Source organism: Fopius arisanus, unplaced genomic scaffold (genome assembly GCF_000806365.1).
Source record: "Fopius arisanus strain USDA-PBARC FA_bdor unplaced genomic scaffold, ASM80636v1 scaffold00069, whole genome shotgun sequence".
NCBI classification, from domain to species: domain Eukaryota; kingdom Metazoa; phylum Arthropoda; class Insecta; order Hymenoptera; family Braconidae; genus Fopius; species Fopius arisanus.
The window spans coordinates 75,075-86,874 of record NW_011887808.1 but is presented as its reverse complement, the minus strand read 5'-3'; the positions used below and the strand labels follow the sequence as shown (position 1 = coordinate 86,874).

The 11,800-nt window shown below is 37.1% G+C and overlaps 4 protein-coding genes across 5 annotated transcripts in view; all 4 read right to left on the bottom strand.

Moving 5' to 3' along the window:
- The window catches only part of LOC105269403 (leucine-rich repeat-containing protein 15), a 4,561-nt gene extending 2,652 nt beyond the window's left edge, over positions 1-1,909 (bottom strand). For both annotated transcript variants that reach the window (XM_011309595.1, XM_011309596.1), the window contains exon 1: positions 970-1,909. In XM_011309595.1, coding sequence (XP_011307897.1) covers positions 970-1,825 — 856 coding nt within the window. In that variant the 5' untranslated portion in view covers positions 1,826-1,909. The remainder of the gene's footprint in view (positions 1-969) is intronic.
- A 488-nt stretch (positions 1,910-2,397) lies between these two features.
- On the bottom strand, positions 2,398-8,119 carry LOC105269449 (slit homolog 3 protein-like). Its single transcript, XM_011309710.1, has 3 exons — positions 6,705-8,119; positions 4,992-6,335; positions 2,398-4,247 (listed from the first exon to the last, which is right to left on the bottom strand). Exons 1-3 carry the CDS (start codon positions 8,036-8,038, stop codon positions 2,867-2,869), a joined length of 4,059 nt encoding a protein of 1,352 aa, XP_011308012.1. The 5' UTR covers positions 8,039-8,119; the 3' UTR covers positions 2,398-2,866.
- LOC105269400 (leucine-rich repeat-containing protein 15) lies at positions 4,686-6,700 on the bottom strand. The gene is made up of 2 exons (XM_011309590.1): positions 6,386-6,700; positions 4,686-6,355 (listed from the first exon to the last, which is right to left on the bottom strand). Exon 2 carries the CDS (start codon positions 6,317-6,319, stop codon positions 4,988-4,990), a length of 1,332 nt encoding a protein of 443 aa, XP_011307892.1. The 5' UTR covers positions 6,320-6,355; positions 6,386-6,700; the 3' UTR covers positions 4,686-4,987.
- A 500-nt stretch (positions 8,120-8,619) lies between the features above and the next one.
- On the bottom strand, positions 8,620-11,599 carry XRCC1 (DNA repair protein XRCC1). Its single transcript, XM_011309589.1, has 4 exons — positions 10,860-11,599; positions 10,522-10,739; positions 9,479-10,321; positions 8,620-9,006 (listed from the first exon to the last, which is right to left on the bottom strand). Exons 1-4 carry the CDS (start codon positions 11,208-11,210, stop codon positions 8,862-8,864), a joined length of 1,557 nt encoding a protein of 518 aa, XP_011307891.1. The 5' UTR covers positions 11,211-11,599; the 3' UTR covers positions 8,620-8,861.
- Between the last annotated feature and the right edge of the window lie 201 nt (positions 11,600-11,800).

Genomic DNA, 11,800 nt, shown 5'->3' with positions numbered 1-11,800 from the left:
TTGGACTTATATATTTTTTTATTTATAAAAATATGTGTAAGATATAGACAAACATTTTATACTCATTTTCAAATACCAATTGCGCAACTACAGAATATTTTTCCATCTATTTTCTAAAACTTTCTTAATTTCTCATTACTTAGATTATTATGTTTATCATTTCAAATGATTAACTTTGATTACATCCACAACGCCGATACACGGAATAGAAAAGAATTAAGATAGAAAAGATCACGTGGAATATTTAACTCCGAGTAATCTGCTAAGACAGATAACGACAAATATTGGAATAAATTGTAATATATTTGTGAGAGCTATCCAGTTACTACCAGATATTTGGGTTTTCTAATTCTATCATCTAGAATTAAATCTGGGAATAAATGTCATGCTTATGAACTACATTCAATCGATATCTGTAGAATCCATTCAATCAGGAAAGTATTCTCTGCTCGACTGTTAATCTTGCTGGTCAACGTGAGTATTCACTCCACAATATTTCTGTTGTTTCAGGAAGACCCCAAGTCCCTCTATCATTATCATCGATGAGATTACCAAACAGCCTCAGTTTCTTCACTTTAGTATTCTTGAATGCATTTGGAGCAATAGCAGTAATATTATTGTTCTTCAACCTGAGTTCCTCAACCTTGAGTCCATAAAAATCTTCAGCGCCGATTTGTGTGAATTTATTCTCACTTAAATCAAGCTCCCTTGCAGAAAGGCCATTGAAAGCTCTTGGTTTCAGCTCTCGAATGTTGCTGGCCCTCAGACATATGTCCAGAACAGATAGATCACTGAAGGTACCTGTCTCAATGACTTTATCCACTTTATTATTCAAGAGATAAATCATATTCATATTCAATCCAGAGAATGCACCTGGCTCAATCGTCCCAATCTCGTTTTGGGCCAGATGAACCATTTTCAGTGAATTCATCGTATTAAACACCCCTTTCGGCACACTAGAGATATTATTTCTAAACAAAGACAGATAAGTTAGTTGTGGACAAATAGAAAACATATCAGGTTTCAACTCCTTGATTTTATTGTTCCCCATTCTGATGTTGACAAGGGCTGGAGTGTCCTGAAGAATATCAAAATTGAACTGATGCTCCCCGAATGCATTATCGATATCAAGACGCGTCAGCTTCTTCAGGCCATTGAAAATACCAGAGATTGGAGAAAATTGGTTATCAGCTAGGTCCAATACTTCTAAATTGTCTAGACCGTCAAAACAACCTAATTCCAGGCTGACGATGCCGTTTCCTTCCAAATTCAATTCTCTGAGAAGTTTCAGCGGAGAAAAAGCATGTGACCGAATGACACGTAAATAATTACCTTCGAATGAGAGATAATCAAGATTTGGTAATGATTCTATCATTTCAGATGGTACTTCCGTGAAACCGCAGGCAATGAATCGTAACCATTCTACTGCGGTATTCAGATTGAATTTATTCCCAGGCAGATTGACATTTGCACGGATGATGGTAAGGCTGCGTATATTCGATGAGGTTAAAAATGAATCCGGATGCAGAGTCAATGTGCGAAGAGCAAGTCGATTTCGTTCCTGCGTATATGGCATCCCCAAAAGAATGCTTGTAAGGGGCAAGGTGTGGAATGCATTGGGTCCGATTATTGTATCATCATCAAATTTCATGTCGAAATGTGTCTTTGCATCCACAGCTGAGCCCATTCTTCTGGTTACATGCGTTATCACGGTAGTTGGTTTCCTGCAAATCTTGAAACCCTCCTTATCAGTTTTGCAAACTTCATTTTCTCCACGTACTGAGAGCACAAGTAAAATAAGACCGATTCCAATGAATATCTTCATCGCTAGAAGATACTGCTATTCTTCAAACACCGAACACTGAGAACAGACTGAACAGAACGAGTACTAATCATCCGTTTTTATTGGCTGTTTTAAATGCAACCAGTCGTCACTGACGTGCATTTATCAATATCCAATGACCCCATCGACATTCTGAATGTCCTGTTAATAACAAATTATGCAATTACCCAACGACATACTTAGACTTTGTATTTATACAGCTTTAATTATTATAGTTTCAATACACGCAGCAATAAGACTAATAAAAACTACCCAAAAAAATACGCCAAATTTATGGAATGTTGCGTAAAAATTCTCTAATATAATAATTCATGAAACACCTGCTAGAGTTTACAATTCCCATAAAAAAATTATGTAACCTTCTCGTGCTCCTTCAGTGACAGACCGGAAAATTCCCTGGATGTTTCAGATTTTTCCCCAATATTTCTACAGAAACTCGCCTAAAATGATTCTTGCCTCCGTATTACGTGAAATGTTCCGTAATTTTTCTTGTATATACCGGACATTTACACTGCACATACCAGGATGAAGAATTGTGTTATGAAGAGAGATCCTTGGACTTATATATTTTTTTATTTATAAAAATATGTGTAAGATATAGACAAACATTTTATACTCATTTTCAAATACCAATTGCGCAACTACAGAACATTTTTCCATCTATTTTCTAAAACTTACTTAATTTCTCATTACTTAGATTATTATGTTTATCATTTCAAATGATTAACTTTGATTACATTCACAACGCCGATACACTGAATAGAAAAGAATTAAGATAGAAAAAATCACGTGGAATATTTAACTCCGAGTAATCTGCTAAGACAGATAACGACAAATATTGGAACAAATTGTAATATATTTGTGAGAGCTATCCAGTTACTACCAGATATTTGGGTTTTCTAATTCCTTCAACTAGAATTAAATCTGGGAATAAATGCCATGCTTATGAACTATATTCCATCGATATCTGTAGAATCCATTCAATCAAGAAAGTATTCTCTGCTCGACTGTTAATCTTGCTGGTCACCATGAGTATTCATTCCATAATATTTCTGTTGTTTCAGGAAGACCCCAAGTCTCTCTATCATTATCATCGATGGGATTACCAAACAGCCTCAGTTTCTTCACTTTAGTATTCTTGAATGCATTTGGAGCAATAGCTGTAATATTATTATTCTTTAAGATGAGTTCCTCAACCTGCAGTCCATAAAAATCCTCAGCACCGATTTGCGTGAATTTATTATCGCTTAAATCAAGCTGCTTTGCAGAAAGACCATCGAAAGCTCTTGGTTGCAATTCTCGAATGTTGCTGGCCCTGAGATTTAACTCCGTGACAGATAAGCCACTGAATGTACCTGTCTCAATGGTTTTATCCACTTTATTATTCAAGAGATAAAGAATATTCATATTCAATCCAGAGAATGCACCCGGTTCGATCGTCTTAATATCGTTTTGGGCCAGATGAACTAGTTTCAGGAATTTCATCGTATCAAACACCCCTTTTGGAACACTGGAAATATGATTTCCGAATAAAAACAGATAAGCAAGTCTAGGAACAATGGAGAACATATCGGGTTTCAGAGACTTTATGTTGGTGTTTCCCATTCTGAGGTTCATCAGGCTGGGAGTGTCTTGAAGACTATGAAAATTGAACTCATGATCGCCGAATGCATTGGTAATATCAAGACCTGTCAGCTTATTCAGACCACTAAAAATACCAGAGACTGGGGAAAATTGGTTGTCAGCTAGATTCAATACTTTTAAATTAGCTAGACCATTGAAACAACCTAGTTCCAAACTGACGATACCATTTCCCTCCAAATGCAACTCTCTCAGACGTTTCAGCGGAGCAAATGCATCTCGACGAATTACACGTAAATAATTACGTTCAAATGAGAGTTCACCAAGATTTGGTAAAGATTCTAACATTTCAGTAGGTATCTCTGTGAAACCACAACGAATCAATCGTACCCATTCTATTTGTATATTCGAATTGAATATATTTCCAAGCAAGTTGACATTTGCCCGTATGATGAAGAGGCTGAATATATTCGATGGAGTCACGAATGAATCCGGATAGAGAGTCACCGTGGGAAGAGCAGATTTATTTCGCACATCAGTATATGGCATCTTCAAAATAATGCTTGTGAGGTGCAAAGTGCTGAATGCGTTTGGGCCGATTATTACATCACCATCAAAATCCATTTGCACACTTGTTTTTGTATCGGCACTTTTACCCATTTTGCTGGTTACACTTGTTATCACGGTAGTTATTTCCCTGCAAATCTCGAAACCTTCCTCATTAGTTTCGCAAACTTCATTTTTTCCACTTACTGAGAGCACGAGCAAGATAAAATTGATTCCGACGAAGATCTTCATTGCTACAGAGTACCACAATGCTTGGCTCAATCACCAGTCCCTCAGAGCTGACTAAATGAAGATTCTATTAATCCATTAATTTAATGAAAGCCGTTATCACTATCAGCATTTCATGACCTCATCGAAATTCTCACTATCTATTTCATGCCATATTGTTTTCCAATCACAAGTTGGGACTTGTTATTACGATTGTTGACCGTCCCTTCCTGATTGCCTAATATAAACATAATGATAAAATTCGAATTATGGAAGAATGAAGATAAAAGATATTAATGATTTTTTTTTGGTAGGGAAAACACTCGAATTTTGTTGTACATTCCTTCGTAATTGAAAATCAACTACATAATAATCTAAGTCAATTCTTTAAATCCCTTTAGCTTAGTCCACAATTTTTCGATTAAAAATCAAGTGAAGGAGTAAATCAATAAAATATGACACGACTTGTGTCAAAAAATGTTTTCATAATTCAATTTTTTCAATCAGCTAGACAACAAACAAACAATATTATTCAAACAACAACAATTTTCTTATTTTTTGTCATCTTTAGGTTGTCCTTTTTCTTTGTAATATTCAGAGTCGTGATTCTCAGAATTTTTTTTATCAATTTAAAAAAGATAGTTGAAAGAGAATTCAAGCTGTTTTAAAATAGAATCAATCAGTTTATTATTATTTATTATATATTTTATATTTATTATTTATTATATATTTCAATCTAAACAATCGATTTATAAATAAGAATGGACGTGTGAATTGTTTATCGCTTAATCACTTCATAATCTCAACTGATGAATCAATTCCCCAAGAATTTTTATCTACTCTATTCTTAACAGGTGTACCATAAAGCCCCAATCGTTGCAAAACAGTATTTTTAAATGCATTCTGGGCGATAGTTTCAATAGGATTTTGACTCAAGTCCAAGTCCTCAACTGTCAATCCCGAGAAATCCTCTACTCCAACATCAGTTAAATCATTTTCAGACAGGTCCAACATTTGAGTGACTCGTAAGCCACCGAAAGCTTTCGGTTCTATTCTCGAAATTTTGCATTTGTTCAAGCTCAAACGACGTGCAGTCAGACCCTTAAAAGTATCACTCTGAATAATTTTGCTGACACGATTAAGAGACAAAATCAAACCATCAAGATTCAAATCACCAAAAGCGCCCGGTTCTATCGTCTCGAGATCATTATCAGCTATAGAAATTTCCTTGAGCGATCGCAGACGTTCAAAAATACCTGTCGGAATATTTCGAATTTGATTACCATAGAGGGAAAGCTTACGCAGCGACATAATGCTGTCAAAAATTCCAGGAGCCAGAGCCGTTAAATTATTGTAGCCCATTTGCAGTTTCCGGAGATTGGGGACATCTTGAAAAATAAAAGACTGGAATCCGTGGTGATCAAAGGATTTCGATATCCGAAGAATCTCCAACTGCGTCAATCCTTTCAAGAGTCCAGGCACAGCAGTAAATACATTAAAAGACAAATCCAGTACTCTCAATCCATCCAGTCCATCAAAAGTTCCTGGTGCAATATTTCTCATTTCATTGAAGCTCAAATTCAAAATCCTCAGACGTTTAAACGGTGCTAAATCATGTGGCTGAATCTCCCGTATCTGATTGCGCTCCAAAGATAGCTCTTCAAGATTTGGCAATGATTTCAACATTTCAGTTGGTACTTCCGTCAAGTTGGAGTTCATTATCTCCAAACTCTGGAGTGACAGGAGTCCAGCAAACGGATTATCACAGTTGAAATTGATATTAGCATGTGTGACAGTTAGATTTGTTAATTCCGACATACCACTGAAGGAATGGGGCAGAAATGTCAGCGTAAGGGTTGGAGTAATTTTCTCTTTGCCAGGATAAGGAAAGTTCAGACGAAGAACACTCAAATTCGCATTGGTGAACGCATTAGCACCAATAGTTGTGTCACTATCCAACGGAAAAATCAAGTAGCTGGAGAAACCCTCGGACATCACCCGAGTGATCGTTTGAGATTCACGACAAGCTTTGAAGTTCCCACTAATTGATACGCATCCTTCATCATTCCTCAGGATTCCTGATACCACGGCCAGGAGATTCAGTCCAACAATTATCTTCATGGCTTCACAATCCGCTCTTTGTTATAACTGAAACGTTCTCTGAAGAGTTCTCTGTTTTTGAATGATCTACCGATCATTCAAAAACAGAGAACTCTACGGAAGATAGTGGATAAATATTATATATGGAATTGCGATAAGATGATCTTTCGTTGGCATTGACATCAGGTCAATATGCAATAAAAATTCAGTGATCTAGTTATCTAGTATTATAAACTTTGTTCATATCTATGCAGTTGCATTTTTCGGGTTAGTTCTGAGATTATTACATTGATCTTGACAGAAGAGAGTGACAGCATTCCTGATGTCTAAAGAAAACTAATAATTTTTATTTGATTTTCATTATAGAAGTTTCTACAAGTACCATTTTTCAATCATTTTAAATTACTTCATAATTACGACAGATGATTTTATTCCCCACTCAGTTGCTTTGACCCTATCTTTGATAGGATTTCCATAAAGTCCAAATCGTTCCATTGCAGTCATCTTGAATGCGTCCTTAGTAATAGCTGCAATGCGATTCTGACTCAAATCTAAATTTTTAGTCCTGAGTCCTGAGAAATCGTCAGCCCCGACTTCAGTTAAATCATTCTCAGTCAAATCGAGCATTTGTGTGACTTGTAATCCGTTGAAAGCCTTTGATTCCAGTTTTGCAATTTTACATTTGGAAAGGATCAAACGACGGACTGTAAGACCTCTGAAGGTATCAGTCTGGATGGTTTTTCTGACAGGATTCAAGGAGAGATTTACAGTGTCGATGTCTAAATCACCAAACGCTCCCGGAGTTATCGTCTCAATTTCATTGTCAGCTATTGAAATATCTTTCAGTGATGGCATTTGGTCAAAAACTCCTCGAGGAATATCCCGAATTTTGTTGCCGTACAAGGAGAGCACTCGCAGTGACCTGAGATTCTGAAACATATCAGGGGACAATGTAGATAGATTATTGAAATCCAATTGCAGTTCGTCCAGATTTGGTACATCTGAGAGCATCTCAGACTGGAAACCGTTGTGATCGAACGATTTAGATATTCGAAGTAACTTCAAGCAAGATAATCCTCTCAGGAGTCCAGGCACTACTGGAAAAGAATTGAAAGACAGATCCAGTGTCCTCAATGCGTTAAATTCATCAAAAGTCCCTGGTTTAATATCAGTTATGTCGTTGTAACTCAAATCCAATCTTTTCAAATGTTTCAGGGGCAGCAGATCCTTTGGCTCGATCTTTCTTATTTGATTGCCCTCCAGTGATAAATCTTCAAGATTCGGCAGCATCGCTAACATATCAGTTGGTATCTCAGTAAAATTGGATTTAGATATCTCTAATTCTTGCAATAATACTAGTGAAGACAGGGGATTCCCATCACCGAAATTAATATTGGCATTTTTGATTGTTAGATTTTTTAATTCTGATAAGCCAACTAAGGAATTTGGTAGAAGTGTCACTGCAATTGTAGGCGGATCATTGTACTTTGGATAAGGGAAGTACAAACTGAGAACATTTAGATTTAAATTGGAGAAAGCATTCGGACCGATTGTCGTGTCGTCGGTCCAATCTAAAAACAAGTACAAGGAAGACAGGAATGCGTTGTCGGTAATTACACGAGTTAGTGTGTTGGATTTACGGCACAATTTGTAGGATCCCATGATGGGTTTACAAACTTCATCATTGCCAAGTACTGATGACACGAAGAAGAAGAGGTTTAATCCCACGATTTTATTCATCACTTCAGAATGAACAATCTGTTGCCGTTACGTCTGTGCACGATCGAAGATCGCAGATAACTGGACGTAAGTCGATAAAGAATCCGCTCTTATTGACTTTTTAGAAGATAATGTGCAGTTTTCACTGATTATTCTGAGTATTCCAGATATCGATTAATTCATTGACGAGGCTGTAGAGGCAAAATTTCCCGATGACAAAGTATGACTTTAATAAATATATTTGGAAATATAAATATCGTAATGATATGTCAGTATTACTAGATTCAAGGGAAATTATTTTCTTCAATTAAACTTTTTTTTTGAACACCTGCCAGTAAATCTAATTTTGATTTTGCCAAACAACATTTAAGGCCCGGATGGACTGTCTGAAAAAGATAATTTACTCCAAAATTGGGACTTCTAATTACTCCGTCAATTAATCGTTTTTCCTGATAATTGTTAGCTAACGGCCTAGTTGTTGACAACCGCTAGAACGCTAGCTAACAATTATTGAAAAAAACGATTAATTGCCAAAGTAATTAGGAATCCGAATTTCGGAGTAAATTATCTTTTCTAGATAATCCACCCGAGCCCTAAAGACGAAATAAATTCTATCAATTTCTCGAATCGATTTTCTCTAGTGGATAAATTCATTTATGGTGATTTGTTCTGTTTTATTTTCTGTGCAAAAATATTAAGATACGATGTTTTTACAAGTTTATTCATAAATAACGTTCGAGACCTGGGGACCGTACAAAAATTTCATTTGGGAGAATTACTATATACAAGTAAATCCAGTTCACTATGACTTTTGGTATAAGTCTGAGTGGAATGATTTTGGGTTTTAATAATCTTCTTCAGACTCGGGATCAGTTTGCTGATCATATGGATTTGGTGGGGGAATAGGAGAATCCGTTCCCTCGACTTCCTCTTCACTCTCCGGCTGTTTTCTGTCGGATTTGTCCATTGCGTAACGTCTCCAAGGAAATCTGCACGAAAAATAAATTCCCAATAAAAAAAAACCGAGCGATAGAGCCTCAAATGTTTAATAACCGAAAGTTTTAGTTGTTTTTTAAAATGGTGTTTAGATATCCCTATTAATTTGCTTTGAAAATGGAGGAAAATCGAACCAAAGTCGAACGCTAGCTAAAATAGGAATTATTATTATATATTATTATATTATTATTATTATTATTATTATATAGGAAAATCATATTTTCTCGCTCAGCATTATATAACTCCATGACCAATGGTAGTAATTACGTAATTTACGTCTTTGTAGATTAGTGCGCTTTCGCTTGAATACATAATATATGATCTCAATACGAAAGGAACCGGAGAAATATCCGAAAATCAAAAATGATTCACTTATTAAAACAAATTACAAAATGTTTTGGTGATTTTCTCATGATCATCACAGATCCTTTAGATTCTCGAAATTCTTCACTAGGTCTAAAATACCTTTTCTCATTGTCGAAGGCCTCCTCGATGAACAAATGAGAGACAATCTTGGAATGTCCTTTGAGCTGCTGAGACTTTGGTGTATTCTGAAAGGCGCAAATCAAGTGAGTGCACTTGTTGCTGGTGACATTAGGATCAGCGACGTATCTCGCTCCCATCTTGAGAGCCTTTCTCCTGATCTCATCCCTCTGAGGATTCACATAGCCACTCAGGGAGAAGCTGATATCATCCATCAACTTGGAAAATGCCTTTTTCTTCTCCTCAACTCTCGGTTTCTTCGGTTGAGGAAACTTCACAGGTTTCTGTTTCGGTAGTTTATTACAATTCAGACAGGGCCTGTCTTGCACCTTCCCCTGGCACACTGAGCACTTCCCTCGGGGAGATTCACCCTTCATCCCCTTATCCTGTGCACTCGGTCCCTTTTTCGGTCCATTTGTCTTCTTATTGTTCTTTTTTTCACTATCGTCAACATCAGGATCATCCGAACCATCAGAATCGAGGAAATGAGAGCGTCGTTTAGATGTGCTAGGCCTGGACTCTTCTTTATCTTTTGTCTTCACTTTCACTTTCTTCTTCGCTTCGTTATCGTCGAGGAGAAGACTGGAGTGTTGCTTGGGATCTTTCTTTTTAGTGGAGTTCTCTTTTACCTCTGGTATGACATCTCCAAATGGCGTTCGCTTCGCGTCCTTCTCTTCATTGTCTTTCTTTTTTCCGAAAACCTCCTCACTCTTCCCAGCCTCCAGTTTCTCCAACAGGGGTCTTCTCTTTGGAGTCCCTCCAGCCTCCTGTCTCTTGTTGAAATCCCCTAAACCGTTCTCCTTGATCTTCTCTTTAATCTCCTCCCTGCGAATAAATTTCAAGACTATTGTAATTATTCGATGATTAAATGCAAATTAATATTGCAGTCTGACTAGTTAGTGTAGGGCAATGCATAATCGCAGATTTGTTATTATTCAATTTGTCAATCAAATTGCTTTAGAATTGTTTTTTTATCTTAAATATCATTCACGTCAGATTAATGTCAGACTTGTAAAAGTTTTTACCTGTAATCCTTCTGTTTTTCCGGGAAAAGCCTGAGAAATTTGGCCTTGAAGTCGTTCTTGGGTTTCTCAGAGGCTTCAGGTTTGAGCTTGAACCTCCCCAGGACATCGAGGTCCATGGAGAGAGGAGCCTCGCCCTTCAGGATAATTGAAGACAGGCCAAAGAGAATTTTAGTGTTCGCTGACTGCATGCAGGTGACTTTAGCCCTGTTAAATTTCACCTTCAACCAGCATTCGGCAAAATTTCAATTTAATATTACAAACTATGCAAAATTATTCCATTTATTTTCGATAGGCATCCTCAATAGTTGCAAACAGTAAATATTATTGGCGATCCTTGCCTTCAACGTCTCGGAATTCAACTCCTTCTTGGTGAACAGCTGGACCTGATCTCGGAATTTGTTGTTGGCTGCTTCGTCATGGCTCAGGAACTGGTGATTGACGATTGGAATCCACGAGTCAGGATCTGACTCTGTCGATGCTGTCACTATGACAATGCAGGAACGATAATTGGAGATGTCCAAACCTGTTATGCACATGGGCTCTGAGAATTCGAAGATGACGTACGTCAAGAGGACTCCGGGTTTTTCGCATTTCCAAGGTCCTGGTGGAGGGTTCTTCAGGAGATTTGACACGGGGAAGTCAGGGTGTTCCGAGGAACAGCTGACGATTTTCGAGATAGGGATTATCATTGTGTTGTGAGTCGATTGGGGGAAGGTTAGGAACGGATCTCCCTTAGATGAGATCTTTAAGGATTTATTCCAAGATTTTCGAGTCGATTTTGGGGACAAATTGCTTTTGTGCAATTCAGAAGCTATTTGAGTTTTTTTTTTAATTACTGTCGAGTCCTCATGATGTTTTAATGCTTTGGAGCAAGGAGGTTAGAAAATTGTTCTCTGTCGTCAAATTATTAATAATTTTTTATGGTTGTGATTATGATTGAATTTGAGGGGAGGAATTGGTTTTTTAAATTTTTTTAAGGAGGCTCTAGTTTTTAGTTGATTGTAATTTAGATGATTCAATGTTTTTCTTTAATCACTATTTATTGGTATAAGAGTGAAAGGTGACTTTCGCGCGATTTTTCAACGACTTTTTCACAGTCGGTAAGAAGGTGATTGACTTATTTTCGGTGGAAAATAGAACGGTAAAACAGGGTCATAGAATATTCCAAAGAGGATTGACTAAAGTAGAGGCTCAGTTCTGGGGGTTTGAGTGACCCCAACGGCTTTGTAGTACTGTACCCCAAGAGAGGGAGGGCGCCACACGCAATGGTGGGGGTGTC